Source organism: Daucus carota, chromosome 1 (genome assembly GCF_001625215.2).
Source record: "Daucus carota subsp. sativus chromosome 1, DH1 v3.0, whole genome shotgun sequence".
Lineage (NCBI taxonomy): Eukaryota > Viridiplantae > Streptophyta > Magnoliopsida > Apiales > Apiaceae > Daucus > Daucus carota.
In genome coordinates this window covers 54,206,291-54,224,270 of record NC_030381.2, presented here as the reverse complement: position 1 = coordinate 54,224,270, position 17,980 = coordinate 54,206,291, and the positions used below count along the sequence as shown (strand labels likewise).

Sequence of the window (17,980 nt, the reverse complement as noted above, 5' to 3'; positions counted from 1 at the left end):
TATAAAATACAATAGCTGCATTAAGAGAATTCTTTCATTCAAGAAAGTTTATTTTCAAACTGAAAGTCATGCAAGATGTCCCCAGAAGCTTAGAAAATAAGGCTTTAAATATTAAAAAGATAAACCCTCTTCAAGCATCCTCGACTCCTCTACTCCAAAGCCCGTATCCAATACCTGCATCAAATTACACAAAAATCGAGTGAATCCTAACTTAAATAAATATAACAAAACTAACTGTCTATCTTGGATTTGAGCCATTAATAAATAGCTATAAAATTCATTATTTTATCAACTAGAATCAATAAAATAATTCATAAGGGAACATTCAAATCTAACCAAAGGGGATTCCTTTGGTTAGATAGAAATAAGAAACTTGTGAGTCAGTCTTCTACTCTACTATGTTCTTCTCAATTTCACCTAAAATTACTTAGTCATCATTACTACGACTATTTCTTATCCCTGCTTGGCAAGGACGTATCTAGAAATTTAGTAAATGGAGGTAAACAACACACAAAAATTCGCTGTTTAGAGGCAAAAAATTTCCAGGACGGCACCAAATCCACATACTCAATATCTCACAATTCAGCCTTAACTTCAGGTCTCAGTGGCAAAGTTAATTATTTTTCAATCTTTTAATTATGTCACATCTTGTAAGTGATTGTTTTTCATCATAAATAGTAATTAATAAAAAAATGTTAATATCATAATAATCTAAATTTCAAAATTTTAATGTAAAGTTATTTTTTAAGTCATATTTTTCAATCAATGAGTTGTAACTACTTAATATTAATCTTGAATATTTTTTGAGGTATAATGACATATTATTTTAATGATTACTTCGCAAATAAATGTCTTCAATTTTATAGACTATTTTGTTATATACGATATTGCAATTATGTATTTCTTGCTTTTAATGTTAAAGGGAGTCCATAACATGAGAAAAAACAATTTTAAATAAAATATCATTTAATGAGCAACAAAGGTAGGGCCGATAATTTCGTGTATTAGTTTGAGTCGGGTTGATAGTCGCCGGTTAGAAAATTTATCAGACTCAAAATTTTATTGGATCAGAATATCCAACCCGCACTACTCACGGGTAAACCGAACCGGACCCGACACATAATATTTATTGATAAATATTCCTTTAAATAATAAATAATATCATTTTAATCTAAATAAATATTTTTAAATAAACTTAACTAATAAATTTTATAAAAATAATACAAATACATGTATTCATATAAATATACATAATATTTATATTATATATTAGTTTTAGGTTAATTCTTGATAATCCGAATTCATCTGAAAATAATTATTTTTTTGGGGTTGATTACGAGTCAACTTGAATTCGAGTCGAACCCAAAAAAATTCAACTTGAATTTATCGAACATATTAAAATACGTGTAAACAGTAAACCACTTATGTAAAGTGGGACGGAGAGGAGTAATCGTTAGAATATAAAGGTGGATTGCGCCCACACACTGCAGCATTAAATATCTGACGGTTGTGTCCTTGATTAAACCATATCTTTGCTCAATTTTAACAAAGTTTATTATAGGCCACAATTAAGGGGATAAATATTCAGAAATAAAATAATGAAATAATTGGATTATTAATTAGTTCGGTGTTTTTCAACGCATGTCCACAAAAACGGGTGCACGAAAAACGAGGGTAGAGCAGGAAAAGAGTCCAGGTTCAATGAACTTGAATTTGTTCAGAGATTTGCATCTTCTGTCAATCTTCTGATGCTGTGGTCACACGCCTACAGGATATGGAAATTCTTCAACTTTTGTACAGCTTTACCTGTCTCCTTTAACTCCGAAAATTCAAATTTCTTATAATTTAAATTGAATTGTTGAAATTTGACTTGGTGAAAATAATGTCAATAGGCTCGAAAACGATTTGGAGTTTGGTTTGAACAACTGTATGAATTTAGGGGAGAAAAAATTATATACAAATTTTTTTATTTTTTTTTAAAAAGTATTCAAACTTACATAAACTTCTAAGTGATTGCAACTTTAATTCGAATTTGATTCAACCCAAGTTGGTGATGTATTAATCCATCAAGCTGGTGGTCTTTTATTCCATTTTATACGTTCTTTTTGAAAACATTAGTCATTAGGTATCTTAAACGTAAATCGAATTTTCTATGATGTGCCTAAGGGCACACAATAGTCACTAACTCCCATGAGAATTCTACCTTTTGATTGGTGGATGAATAATAAATGTAAATGACCCCCTGCATTCAAATCAATTCCACCAATCAAAACAAGCTATTTTCATGAAAGTTGGTGCTTATTGTGTGCCCTTGGGCACACATTAGAATTAGTGCTTTTGTTTATAAAAAAAGATTGTGTTAACATGATAATAAAAAATCATAAACCATCTACAACAACTATCGAATTGAACCAGCACTAAAGTGCAATCATCCGTTTCCATGAAAAGATAATTAAACAATATTTTGAAAATAATATATATACAAATACATGTATCTGTTTTATGAATTTTCGTTAGATTACTACTGTCCTTTTTATCATACCCCCGATGAACTATTGTTTGATTAACGACCAGAACCACAATCTCATGCCAAATTAACACCGTAGCTTAGGAGAAAAACTCTAGCCAATATGACCGCTTCAAGTAGGTAGATAATTTTAAGATTTTTTAGATGAGATGAAAATAGTTTAATGCTTATATTTTAATTAGTACTCCCTCCGTCCCAATGAATTATATACATTGGGATTGGACACGGAGACCAAGAAAAAGTGTAAGAAATGAGTAAAGTTAGATGGAAAATGGGTAAAGTGGTGGGACCCACATATTTTTTAATAATAGATTTGAGGTAGTGGAAGAAAGTAGTGGGTGTAATAGTGTTTTTATTATTATAGAATGGAGATAGTGGGAGATTGGAGTGGGTGGAGTAGTGTTTTATATTATAAAAAGTTGCTATTTTGGGAATGTATAGAAATGATGGGACATCCCAAAAAGGAAACTGTATAGAATTGATTGGGACAGAGGGAGTAGATATTAGTACTTTAAACTTTTTTTCTCTATTTTTTAATAAGTACGATAAATTAAATCGAGTTACATATGTATACGTGTATCAGTTAAATATTAAAAATTATATTTAAATATTATTCAAAAAATAAATATCTAAAACTTTTTTTTAAAAAAAGAAAGACAATTATTTGAAGATAATTATTTTTTTAAAGAAAGAAATGTAAAATGAGATGAAGCAAGTACTATATTAATTATGAGATGAAGCAAGTACTATATTAATTAGGTATCTGAAATCTCCTAAACAATTTTAAAAATCACTCGTCTATATATCTTGATCTATTTGTAGAGTTTAATCGAACTCTTAAATATGTATTACTGTAGATTCAATTCGTTATCCAATTTTATTATGCACATTCGAAACGTACTTCCGAGTTCGAAATTCAAAAAAATAGAAGAAATTCAAAACTTTTAACGCGCATGACTCCATTATTTACCGCATAAATGGATCAAATTTATCCAAACATTTACGGATCCGAAATACTGAACAAATTTACGGGCCCTTGGCCCACACAGATTCACCAACTCATCCCTTTAGGCCACGAAACCCAAAACCAAACAAACCATTTTATCCACCTTCACTACAAAACACAAACTATACTTACAACTCCCAACCTATACTTACAACCTCCCCAATGTCAAACTCCACCACTCTCCGGACACGCTCCCAGGCCGCCCCCGACTGGACCCACCAGGAACACCTCATCCTCGTCAACGAGATCACCGCCGTCGAGCGCGACTGTCTGAACACCTTCTCGTCTTTCCAAAAATGGCAAATCATCGTCGAGAATTGCCACGCGCTAGGGCTCAATAGAAGCTTGAATCAGTGTAAGAAGAAGTGGAACACCTTGTTTGATGATTATAATGAGCTCAGAAACTTCGATGCTGAGGTGTATGGAGCTATTGAGGAGTTTGTTAGGGTTAGAGATGGGCGTGGCGAGTTGGGGTCCGACCCGGATCTTGACCCGGGTGATGAATTGTTGGTTGATGTTGTTGCTAACGCTCACTCTGGTATGTTAATACATTGTGTAGGTTTTTTTGGAATGTGTTTATTGGTTTCACGTGTTCTCGCGCCAAAACTGTTACGGTTGTGTTTAGAGAATCGAGTGGAGTGTTAAATACAATTTGATTTAATACATTGGATAGGTATCGAAATGAATTTTGTGGAGCAGTCAATACAATTCATTTTGATACATTGGATATGTATTGAAATGAATTGTATTGTATGTTTGTTTTCTTAAAGTTTTTTTTAATTTTCGTGATTTATGTATTATTGCTTTTGTATATGCAGTAGATGATGGATTTGTTTTTATATTTGTTTTCGAGAATGAATGTGAGGGAGATTTTGTTTGTGGAGTTCTTTGGTTGAAGAAGCTAATAAAAAGAGGCTATCGTGATCATATGACTAATTGTGCAACTGGATTATGAAATACGTGTTTTTGGAAGGTGCTGGGAAGTGGCACAAGTGTCTTTCAGAAGATATGAAAAAAGATAATAGGATATCGCTCTTTTTGGCTTCTTTTTACTAATTGATTAAGTGAATATGAATTATCCTAAATTAGTTGGTGCTGGACATGCGATATTTTTAGTAATTTGTAAGTTTCTTTGTAGCTCCCAATCAGGAGGACCACGACACGTCCATTAGACCTGTTGTTGTGCCCACATTCTTCCCCCTATCTAGGACCATGCCATCATATTCATGAGTTCTGTTGTGCGCATGTATATAGCCCGCCACTGTATCTGTCCAACTCAATCTTGGCGTGTTCCCCTCTGCTGCTCTGTCTAGATGTGGTATATCAATCTATATTGGCCACAGATGTCACCATTTTGTTAATATAATCTTACATTCAACATGTACACCATGCGACTGCACTCATGCTAACAGTGTGTTGGTTTTTACTAACTTTAATTGCAAAGCTGGTTTTGAACTTGTCAGGTACGAAAATAATTCGTTTGTCTAGCCAACCAGTTTCTTGTTATTGAAAAGCTAAACAGTTAATTCAATAGGCTCTAACTAAAAGACGGGAATGGTGCTAAGAAGATGTTAAAACTTAAGTTACCTTGTAGGCCACTTTAAATTTTGTACTCTGTCTCCCCCTCTACTTGTTCCTTCTTGTGTGTGGATGATGCCATTCGTGTTAAGCTTCACAAATGCACATCAAGGAACATTCAGGAAAAGCTTTCCTTGCAAATCCTTCTTTATGTTCGGTGAATTAATCCCAGTAAACCAAAGTTATAAGTGTTAAATTGATTCTATATCTGTATCTTTATTTTGTTTAGTTGTTTGAGCTATTTGGTTATTGTGCCATTTTAATGTAATTAGATTGGCATGGCAGTGAACTGCTGTGAGCTGTCAAGGTTCCTATTTTTCGCTCGTTGATGCGAGATTTTAGAGAGACCTAAGATAATAAGAAATTGGAACTGTCATCCATACACCTTTGGTTTAAAACTTCCCCTTGGCAAAGGCTTATAAACACTGCAAAAATGACCATTTTTATGCTGCCAAGAAAAAATTACACTGGAAGACGCATCCTAACAGATTAACTAGCTTTTATCTTCTGGTGACATGGGACTAATCTATATGACATAAATTATCTGCTTTCGTGTTTAAAACTTCATTACTACCTGTTAGATTTTTACTCAAGAGTTGTGATACTTACTATGGGACCCTTTATATTTCAGTATTGCCACATGCCAAGAAGTATAAGCTCAAGAGTATGCCAAAGAAACACTTTCTGGAAGGCTGGGGTGCACGTCGGAAAAGCAGCAAAAATGTAAGAAAACCGAATAAGTCATGCAGATCAGAAGTAAAGGTAGAAGTAGAATGTCCGAAAGAGAGTGTAGATGTAAAAAGTATGAAGAGAGAAAATAATCAAGAAGAGGTGGAAAAGGTAACCATAGAGCTGCTGAATTCTGCAGAACAGATCAATGTCGTACTTGAGGCAAAACTCGTGGAAGAAGTAAACTGCGTGTTGGCTGATATAGGAAGTGCAAAGACTACCCAAGCTGTTGATGTTAGACGTCAAGGCGATGAGCTTATCACATGTTTAGAAAATTATACACACACCATTGACCAACTTCGCCAGATTCTGAATAGTAGTTAAATATGGTATAGGTACTGTAGTAGTTATCCTTGCTAGTTGTTGAAATTTTTTCCTTGTTGTCTATAAAATTCAGCTCATAGGTGAAGGAGTAGTTTGAGAAAATGTGAATTGAACTAGAGCCTGGAATTTCTTTTTTGGCTGCATGCAACTTCAGTCTTGATACAGAAGCTATTAATGTTGATATAAAACCTGTTAATTTTAAAGCTCTAGTTCAATTTTAGTTGGACTTTTTTGGATATAACCCAATTCAAAATTACAAAATTGTGGCGGGAGCTATCATTTTACATGTATCGTTTTACAACTTCGATCTGTTTCTGGGGAGAAAACTGTATACCTACAGACCGATATAATCTGTTGTTTCTGGGGAGTAAACTGTATACCCATTAACAGACTGATATAATCGTTACAGAAAGTTTACTAAGAAATAAGTATTACCTCTTCTGATCCAACTGTACAGAGATGTTACAATGGCAGCAGTTGAGATTTGGAAACGACGAAGTGAGCTGTGCCTTGTGGAATATCTGAAATGTCTATCTTCTAAAGCGGATTATAATCTGTTATCTGATGAAACCTACACACGGAGGTTTGATTTCTTCCTTGCTTCAACTATCAGGACCTGTGCTTGTAATACTGTCACTGGTATAGCCAGATTGCGGATAACTCATCTGCATGGTTTGGTTAAAAAGCTGTCAGGCATCGATAGAAGTTAAAATCTCACAGTTAAAATTTCTGGCATAGTATTAGTATGTGCAATGTCACTTACTTGAGACATGGAGGCCTGACTTTGGTTGGGGGAGAGACCTGTCCCGTACAACATTGCATCTGTCATGTTGTCTTCAGCAAGGTCCCTCAAACGCTCAAGCTCTGGCAAGACAACTGTGCCAAGATCTGGTCTATCTTTTCTCCGTAGCTCAGCACACTGAAGAGAGATCTTGGCAAAGCTTAATGCCTCTTCAACCGGCCAATCAGGAACAGATTGATCCAGAATCTCATGAAAAGTTCCATTTTCAATAGCCTTTTCAACAATATGTGTTAATCCCATAGGTGGTTTGGCAGTTATGATCTGTAAATACATGATTCCTAAGGAGTATACGTCAGACTTTACACCGAGCATGCCTGTTTGCTGATACTCTGGATCTATATAGCAAAAAGTTCCTGCTGTAGATGTCATACGATACTGAGTAACAGAATCTGCCACTGTTGGAGGGACAAGCCTGGCCAATCCAACATCACTAATTTTGCCAACAAAGTTGCGGTCAAGCAAGATATTTCCAGGTTTTAGGTCGCGATGAACTAGTGGTTCTGGTTTTGTTTGGTGAAGGAAAAGGAGCCCTGTTCCAATCTCAGCTGCAATCCGAAACCTATGCTGCCAAGATAGTGGTTTCGTGTTTCCTTTCTGAAGAAGACGGTCTTCTAAACTTCCGTTTGACATGTACTCATATACTAAGCACCCGTACTCAGGGCAAGCTCCAAGGAGTAAAACCATGTTAGGATGCCGCATGCAGCTTAGTATTTCAACCTAAGAGCGGTCATGGACATTTCATTTTTTGGAAAAACATACAGCTAAAAATGAACCAATGATCATTTCGAATACATGAAAACTCTAAATTTCTATTCATGTGTTTGTAATTGTGCGTACCTCTTGGTGAAACTGTGATCTCCCTTGAGCTGCATCTGGGCGTAAAACCTTAACAGCAGCAGGTGTGTGGTCCAGATAACATTTGTATACTGGCCCGTAACCTCCTTCACCAATCTTACGAGACTTGGCAAAGAATTCAGTTGCTTCTTCTATCTCCTCAATCGTGTACTTTCTGTACCTTAAATCCGTCTTTGCCACTGAAGTCATTGTCTCGTCCTTCTCTCCAGACTCTTTCAACGATTTCATTTCTGCAGTAACCCTCTTTTTTGCTTCAATCTCTGCAAGCCTCTGAGCAGCTTCAGCGTGCTCTATAGCTGCCTTGGACCTGGCCTTCTCTCTTTCTGCAAGTGCCATTGCATGTTCCTCAGCGATCCGGGCCTCTTCTAGTCTCTGCGTTTCTTCCATTTTCCAGCGCTGGAGCTCCATTGCCTATAAACAATGTCAGAGCATGCTGTCTAGTTGTTGTCGTGCAAGGCTGAATCGACTTTACATACCTTCTGTTTAGCTGTGAGTGCTTCTTTACAAGCTGTACTGTACATATCCATTGTTTGCTTGAGCTCCAGCTTAAGTCTTTTCATCTCTGATTCTAAATCATCCTTGAATTGTATAATACGAAGACCAAGACCGATATCAGTATTCATATTTAACTATTAAGGTTAAACAACATCAACGTTCATGCGATGGCAGACTGGCACTTAAGTTCTAATTATTTGGTTACAGGTAATAGCTGAAGGACTTTCAAGGGAAATGTCACAGCTGCTAGTTCCTGCATACAAATTTATGATTGATTCTTACCGTTGGTGATGAGCCCAGAATATCACTGTCACCCGAGGCATATGAGAGTTCAGTTGTGAAAGTATCCATTGATCTTCTATCGTCCATTGATCTTCTTTCGTTTTGAAATGGTTCAAATGCAGGGTTGTCTAAGTCTGAAAAGTTTGAAAAGTTTGAAAGCCTTGGGGTTGAACTCGTCTCAAAACTGTCGAATGAGGGATACAGGCGATCAGTGCTCGGTCTACCAGAACTGTTGAAGGATAGATCAAGATCAATTGAATTTCTGCCTCTCCTCGCGAATGGTGATCTGTGAAAAACAAACTTAGTCAGTTCAGCTATTAGAAAGTAAAATAGATAACATTCACCATACTGAGTTCCGTGTTTTACTGGAAGATAATATTTCGCAGCCTTAAAAGAATTGCAAAGTAACCAACTAAACTACATCAGAAATGCAAACATCCCTTCTAAGATCTTGGAAAGTTAATTCATCTGACTTGCCTGGAACCCACATCACTTGGAAGGCTATGAGAAGTTTGCTCCGGTGGTGGCCTTGGAACTGCTCAGCAACGACGAGAGGCATCAGGCAAATTCATTATGTAACAGTAAAAGGATATTGAAGTGATGGACTATTTACCTTTTGCACTGTTGGGGATGGGTATTGATATCTCCGATTCAGTTCTGGTGCTAGGCTGGTGCAGTATTTGGCTACGGATGGGTGAAATAAACGGGACAGGCCTTGAAGCAGCTCGCGTGCTGGAGATCTTTCCCTTAGAGATGACGTATATAGTACAAAAATCAGGTATACCTTTTGACACACTTCCAGGAATATCTTTCTTATTAAATCTACAGTCCAGAAATATCAGAAAAATTAGAAACTGAGTACTGGTTTTAACATGTAAATCCATTGTTCTGCTCACGGAGAAAGGATAGTGTACAGAGTTGCATTAGGCATGAATCAAGAAATCAAAGTATGCATCGGATAAATGAGAAACCACCGTCTTCAATTGAAAGTTCAAGACATTTATGATTTCACTTATGCATACCTGAAAAACCCTCCTTTCGAGCCAGCACCAATCACCAAAATTTCTATTGCTGTTTCCGTGACATACTGGACTATTCCTCTGGATACATCATTGTCTTCTAGGAGAACATCATGACAGTTAATCTGATGACATGAGTATTCATTAGTTGTCAAAAGACAAATATGAAGAATGATCACTCCGAGTTTATGAAATTTGTAAATTTTAAAATTCTTTTACTAGTGTTAATCAAACGAATCAGCTCAATACTGTAATCAATACTGGTGTTGGTTAGGTCTAAGCCCTCTTACGTACATCTTTACGTGTACAAAAAGCTCGGAAAGGTCTGAACACATCTTTGCAATCAGCATCTCCTGATGCGGATCCAGTTTCATCATCAAAATCAGACACCTGGCTCGACTCTGCACCCAGAAGCAATATAGATTTCATGTTTGAAAAAACTAAAGGATGAACATGACTTTATTTTCATATACAGAAGCCATATATATTGCAAAAAAATAAAAACTTGAGGATCATATTATTTCTCCAACCCCCTCACTCGAAAGCTAATTTATGAGTAGAAGAGTGAATCACTAGGGGATGCTTGGATGGTAAATGGGAATGAGAATGAGGGGTACGAGATTGAGTATGCCAAGAGGTGGGGAATGTATGATTTACCCGTCAAGTGGGAATGAGGTTCCCATTCTACCACAAAATGGCTAATCCAAACACCAACACAGGTGTTTGAGGTTCCAATTCCCGTTAACGGGGCATATTAGTTATTAACCATGAACCAAACGCCCCCAGGTGTTTCGTTCCTGAATAATATCATTTCTGTTGCAGATTTTTTGGAAAAATTGAAATCTGCTCGAAGATGCTTCCTCCATCTTCAAGACCATTTGATCAATACTTGTGTCATTACTCTTCCAGGCTATCTTTAGCCAAGGTCCCTGCATCTTGCTCTCACCTCTCAAAATCTCAGGACTGATGCACAATTTTATTCTTCTGGTTGTGTGCTACTAGTCTACTACTGTATCACTACCACTCCATCATATTTGCAAATTACTAAACAGTAATAAACTCTGCAAAGTTCACCAGTCAATTTCTTCGAAATCTGATAATTTGTTATTAGTATTATTAGATGCCTAATAATTTTCCTTGCCTAAGACATGAACAAAAAGACATGCATTCTTCAAATATTTTCACACATCTAAACCTGAATACATGCATGCACATATAAATCATGGACACGACAACAAACAGGCCTATTTACGACGGATTTTCAACACTAAATCCATACATGCATATTTAGATACTCCAAAGATCATGAAAAAATATTTAACACATACTTGAGGAGGCAACAGATGTGGCAGAATTAGAAGATCTAGCTTTGACATGAACCAAAAGAATATTCTGGCCTTTGCTCAATATATATTCAACAGCCCATTTCATTGCACCCTGGCTTCCTTTATCTCTGTCTATTGCAATTGCTACCAATTTATTTTTTGCTGCATCCTTGTCTGATGGACCCAACATCTCCTCTTCCCAATCTTTTCAATTTCCCACAAAATTTCATCAAATTGTTAAAAAATATATATATTCTCCAGTCATTTTTTTGCTTGTATTATGTGCCCATTCTGATTTTCTGCAAGTATTGTTCTTAATTCTCAAGAATTTGTTGGGTTGTCAAGAAAATTATCTGAACATAATAACTTTTCGCTTGTTTTTTTGTTGGTTGAATATGAATCTTTGACAATAGTTAGGAGAAAAGCTAGGCCATGTTTTCCTGGTTAGCATCACTAATACTGAATTAATTAATAGAAATGTAAAATAAAAAATTAACCTTAACTCTGACTTAATTGGGGGTTATTTTAAAGATCTGTACAATACATAAAATAATCTGAATGAATAATATTATCTATTTTTTTAAAAAAATATCTGAATGAAAATTTCTTTTTCTAGTTTATTCATTTTGTGTTTTGATAGTTATATTTATGCACTCTCCCAGATTGAATACAATCTTTAAAAATAATCTTAATTAAATACCTTCCGATTTTATGAATGAAATAAAATCCCAATCAAATACATTTCCTGTATTTTATGAAAATTAAAATAGGCAATATATATAACAAACATAACAAATTTGATATCGTATATAACAATTTTTGTTTTGGGGGTTACAGGTATTCATCGCATCGTTTAACGACGAAAACATTTCTTCATTAACCGATCATTAATGAATAAAGAGATTATTGGCGGATATTTTCCGTTGTAAATTGGGATTTCTTAAATTTTATTCTAATAGTCTTCTCAACTTTCCGTCATTATTATCTTGACATCCAATATTTAGAATAAGAAAGATTTATTTTTTTAGAGTAATCAAAATAGAATAGTTACACATGCGCAAACTGCAATAATTTGTAGGCAGAAATGCTCTGATGATATTTAGAAATGATTTACAATACAATAATTTAAAACTAGCTATATATATCCTGTAAAAGAACAAGTTGGCATATAAAAATACAAACTACTGTCATTATTTTAAAGGGCCAACAATTGAATATCCCAGCACAGCCGGGTTTGTTCGATTTTAAATTTTTCGACTTTGATAGCTCGATTTTATGCAATTCTAGGGTTTCAGTTTCCATTTGAATTCTATTTTCTTTTCACCCCTAACATATACTACTACTTATGACCGCGCTAAGACTCTCATTTCTTCACCGAATTACGAGTATCCGAGAAAATATTATTTTTAAATAAATCTTGATTGTGTTGTGAAATACATGCAAAACATGAGAAATGGCTCACACATATCCAAACTTTTTTTTTGAAACAAAGGTGTTAATCTAAAAATAAAAAATCATACGGCATCTACCCTAATGATCGAGTTGAATAAACAGTAAATTGCAATCGCCTGTTCTCATAAATAAATGTTCTCATAAAAGACAGTTACTGATGCATCCTCGTTGATTTACTGGTACCCTCTTCATCATCATAGAGTTATCGTTTGGGCTATCGACCAAAACAGCGATTTCATACAAACTTTCATCACCAAATCAAGACCAAAAATTTATTTTAACAAATAAGATTACATATTAAATCATACAATAACACAGCAAACACCGATTTACTACACGCAGAATAATGAATAAGCTAGAATTACAAAGAAACCAAACTAGCAGGGAACTGAAAAGCTGCGGTACTTGGTGACTATAGGAGAACCAGTAGGTGCATGCTCACTAGTGTCGAAGCGGTGATGGTGGTGGTGAGCTCGGTGGCGAAAGTAAATATTCTGCTGCTTCACTTGCTCCATCCTTAGCTCTACCCTTAGCAGATTTAGCAGTTGCTTTCCAAATGCCTTTAAATAAACCTCCGAGGCCCATTAATTTCCTGGACGTTTGGTACTGGGGAAGTTCGTATACTGATGATGGTGAGACGGATTTCGGTGAAGCTGGGTTGCATTCTGTTTGGGGCTTTTGAGTCGGATAGCGAGAGCAAGGGAAGGAGCCGCGAGAAGTAGAGATCCAAAAATAACTAGTAGCAGGAGGTTGAAGTATTTGACAGACATTTTGAGCTCTGGACTTTATGTTTGCGTTTAGGCTTTGGTTTGGTTTGGTGCATTACTGCATAAACTGCATGGGTTTTTATAGGTGTTTTTGTTCTTCCCAGTAGGCTTATTATATTAGGTCAACTTATAATTGTGGATGATTGTAAATAGCTTATCTCTCAGACGCAGAGAAGGTGATAATGTCGCTATTAGTGTAACAAATTTATTTATATGGTTTCATCTGCCACCGCGTTAGGGCTTTTTCTCTGGAAAAGCAATAATTAATTAGTTATGAATTTCACATTATCCTTTTTCCTACTTTTTGTTTCTAGAATTGTACGTCAAAAACAAATTAGTTTTTATCAATTATCAATATATTTTTATATAAAAAAGATTATATCCTGTCATTGTGGAAAGTTTTTTTTACATAATTTTTATTTATGATGTGCCTCACAAGTTTTATAGCTAAAAATTTTTGTGGGCAGCAATGTTCTAATATTTAGAAATGACTTACAAATAGAATAACTTTAAGCTAGTTATCATGTAAAAGAACAAGTTGGGCATATAAAAAAATTATTATTATTATTATTATTTTATTTTTTAAAGGGCCAACTTAAAAATCCCAGCACAGCGCCGGATGACTCCCTTCTGATCAACGTAGAACTGGTACTCCCTCCGTCCCTCTCATTTCTTTACGGTTACTATTTTGGGATGTCCCTCTCATTTCTTTACGTTACCATAAATAGTAAATTTTTTCATCATTACACCCACTATCTAATCCCACTATCTCATATTTAACAATAAAAACTACTATTACACCCACTACTTTCCTCCACTATCTCAAATCTATTATTAAATATTGATGGGTCCCACCACTTTACCCACTTTTCACCTAACTTTACTCATTTTTCATACATTGTCTTGGTCTCCGTGTCCCCCTCCAATGTAAACAATTGAGGGGGACGGAGGGAGTATTAATTAGCACCGGTCCTTAGACCACTTCCTTGACTGTGTTTACTTTTAATGATTATACAGGGGGCTGTTTGAGTAAACTTAAAATAAGTGTTTCTTGATTAAAATGAAAAAGTGAAAAAGTGAAATAGAAGTTAGAAGTTAATTAAGATTTATAAGTGATTAAAGTGTTTGAGAAAAAAGTATAAGTTATGAAACAAAAGTTGGAATCCTAACTTTTTATAAGTGCATGTTTCTCGATTTTTTACGCAAACAGTACGAATAAATGCTTTAACTTAGAAATCCATAAGCGGGGTTTAAAAACTCCGCCAAACACCCACATAGTTTATATTTTCGTGTTTACTCATAAAGATAAGACAAGTTGTGAACCCATTCTGAATTTAACTCTAACTTAACTGATAGTTTAATTATTCCTTCTAGCTAGATTTATAGCAGAGAAGGTGATGATGTCGCTATTATAGTGTAACAAATTCATTTATATATATTGTTTTACCTGCCACCGCGTTAGGGCTTTTTCTATGGAAAATAAATAATTAATTAGTTAAGAATTTCACATTTTTCTTCTTTTTTTTTCCCCTACTTTTTGTTTCTAGAATTGTACGTCAAAAAAAAAATAGTTTTTATCAATTATCAATATATTTTATATGAAAAAGATTATATCCCGTCATTGTGGAAAGTACTTTTTACATAATTTTTATTTATAATATCCATGGTAAGTTTTATAACTAAGAATTATTGTGGGCAGCGCATCAATATTGTTCTAATATTTTGAAATGACTTACAAATAGAATAATTTTAAGCTAGTTATCATGTAAAAGAACAAGTTGGGCATATAAAAAAAACAACTGCAATAATAATAAAAATAACAATTATTATTATTATTATTATTATTATTATTATTATTAGTTAAAAGGCCAACTTGAAAATCCCAGCACAACGCGGGATGACTCCCCTCTGATCAACGTAGAACTGGTACTAATAATTAGCACCGGTCCTTAGACCACTTCCTTGACTGTGTTTAGTTTTAACGATTATGTAGTTAATTACTCTATGTTTTTGTGTTTACTCATAAAAATAAGATAAGTTGTGAACCCATTCTTTAACTCTAACTTAACTGATAGTTTAATTATTCCTTCTAGATTTATAGCATGCCTGCGATTTATGGGATCAATATTTGAATAAAGATGATTAAAAAAAGGTATTTTTCCCTATAGACCTCCAATATCAAATTTCTTGTAATGTTTCAATTTCTTTCATCCCAAACACCTACTTACATTTGATTCAACAAAAATGATTTATATATATAGGTAGTTCATTGCTCAAAAAGAACATTTTTAAAAGAATAACAACAGACTACATTTTAGAATCAAATATATATACTCATCTAAAACATTAATTATTTTCAAATTTTAAGCCGATTAACTTTTTATTATGAATAATAAAAATATGTGTCATGTTTAACAACAAATTTGGGTTAAAAATAACATAATTTTATATAAAATTAATAATGCAATATATATATATATATATATATATATATATATATATATATATATATATATATATATGTAGAGTTAAGTTCCATGTAGTCCACATATTTACTGTAGTACCGTAGACCACGTATGTTCTGCAACTATAAAATGGTATAAAAATATTGCAAAATGTATGAAACTTGTTATTTTGTGAAATACATTTTATAAATATCACTATTTCATGAAAAATATTGAAAATCATTTATGTTCGACAAGTAGAACACATATGTTCTGTAATATGTAAATATGTTCTGCAAACTTAACATGTTTTGCAGAATAATGTGTTTTTCACTATTTAACTTGTAGAATGTTTAGGATTGTCAAAATTTTTAACAAAATAATGATATTTATAGAACATGATTTGCAAAATAACACATTTTGTAATGTTTTTATGCCATTCTATAGTTGCAGAACATACATGATCTACGCTACTACAGTATATATGTGGACTACATAGAACTTTGTTCTATATATGTATATATATATATATATGTGTGTGTGTATATATATATATATATATATATATGGGTGAGGTTCAAATTAGAACCTATACTAGAATTAGAACTTAGGACCGTAGACATCCGTCAGATTTATTTAAATCTATGGCTATGATTTAAAGGGCATTTATATTAAATCATTTAATATCTTCCCTCATTAAAGCACACCTTATATTTCACATTATATTAGGTAATAAATTATATATCATATCTCACTATTTCAGGAAATATATCACACATGATATAATTATTGTATACCATTGCAGTATATCTAAGTAATAGATAAAAAAATCAAATCAATTTATAAATATACTATGGTATATCATTGCAGTATATTTAAGTTACAATAAAATAATGAATTCACTAATTATTTCATTTTAGCTAATATCGTGTTTATGAATTGAATCTATTATTTTATCTATTACTTACATATACTGCAATGGTATATACTATGGTTATGTTATTTTTGTATTAGTTCGACAATAATGTAAGAGTATAATTTATGATATACTGCAATAGTATTTTTTTGTTTTAATGAATATATGACATAAAAATAGAGTATACTGCAGCAATATATAATAATTATATTTAAAACTAAAACTAGTTATGGTAAGTAAGTCATTTTATTTAAAGTGATTAGTTAATGATCATAAATATGTACATATTTAATGCATATAGTACTTCATAATTAAATATAATTTCAATCTCAACCATATAATATACTTAGATCTAATGGTCCTTAGCGAGTTCTAAGTTCTAACAATAACTTGGTTCTATCTCGAACCTGACCCTATATATATATATGATTTTATTTTGGATTCTATTCTCAATCTTATAATATTTCATATTAATGATGTGAATGAATTTGAATGTTAGATTTTATGTATTAAGTTTAAGTGATATTTAACTATGTAATTATAATTTTATATAATTTTTAGATATGGCAGATATGTTCTAACTACCCGCGATGCTAAAATAACATAATATTTATATTATTTTAATGTCAAAATCTCATCATTCATAAAACACATTGGACTCATTGACACTATAATTTTTATTAAAATCAATTTTACCGGTAAAATTATACGAGTCCAAGCCTACGCTTATGTTTACTTTCACTTAGTTCTTGGACATAGGAAATGAGACTTAATCCTTGGGCCTGAGTGACATGTGAATGTAGGGGTGAGCACGGTTTGGTTTGGACGGTTTTGGAGGTCTAAACCGAACCAAACCGAATTTTTCGGTTTGGAAAACGTACAAACCATAACCAAACCGAATGTTGTAAAAACCAATCCAAACCGACCGATTCTTAACGGTTTGGTTCGGTTTGGTTTCGGTTTAATACCAAAATATTAAAAATATAATAAACTTTTATTAATTTAAAATAATTCCATTTGCTCCCTTTTTTTTGTCACTTAACAACATGCTTAATAAAAGATAAAGATGAAATTTGTATAATTATTTGATATAAATAATTTTAGGTGCTACCCTTTTACGTTACTATGAAAACAAATAATTCATTTTATTTTAAAACTAAACAAAATATTTTATTTAAAAGAGAAAAAAGAAAAAAGATTGATTATTAATGACGAGTAGATAAAATAAGAATGGAGAAAAAGAAAAAGAATAATTTTAAAATGTAAGAAATATCCATAATATTGATCAACACTTGAACACTTAAATACTTAAATTAAATTTATAAAATTAATTACATAACATATGTGATAACGGTGCGGTTCGGATATTTCGATCGGTTTGGAAGTGAAAACCGAAACCAACCCGAAAATTTTCGGTTTTCCAATTACCAAAACCAAACCAAACCGTTAAGAAACCGAA

At 33.2% G+C, this 17,980-nt stretch overlaps 2 protein-coding genes across 2 annotated transcripts; one reads left to right on the top strand and one right to left on the bottom strand.

The window, feature by feature from the left end:
* The first annotated feature begins 3,591 nt into the window (after positions 1 to 3,591).
* Positions 3,592 to 6,373, top strand: LOC108210595 (uncharacterized). Its single transcript, XM_017381953.2, has 2 exons — positions 3,592 to 4,071; positions 5,743 to 6,373. Exons 1-2 carry the CDS (start codon positions 3,696 to 3,698, stop codon positions 6,162 to 6,164), a joined length of 798 nt encoding a protein of 265 aa, XP_017237442.1. The 5' UTR covers positions 3,592 to 3,695; the 3' UTR covers positions 6,165 to 6,373.
* Positions 6,374 to 6,766: 393 nt separating this feature from the next.
* On the bottom strand, positions 6,767 to 11,132 carry LOC108224952 (U-box domain-containing protein 52). Its single transcript, XM_064087255.1, has 10 exons — positions 10,946 to 11,132; positions 9,912 to 10,018; positions 9,621 to 9,742; positions 9,212 to 9,420; positions 9,076 to 9,133; positions 8,599 to 8,884; positions 8,298 to 8,450; positions 7,804 to 8,232; positions 6,928 to 7,683; positions 6,767 to 6,850 (listed from the first exon to the last, which is right to left on the bottom strand). Exons 1-10 carry the CDS (start codon positions 11,130 to 11,132, stop codon positions 6,767 to 6,769), a joined length of 2,391 nt encoding a protein of 796 aa, XP_063943325.1.
* Positions 11,133 to 17,980: the final 6,848 nt, after the last annotated feature.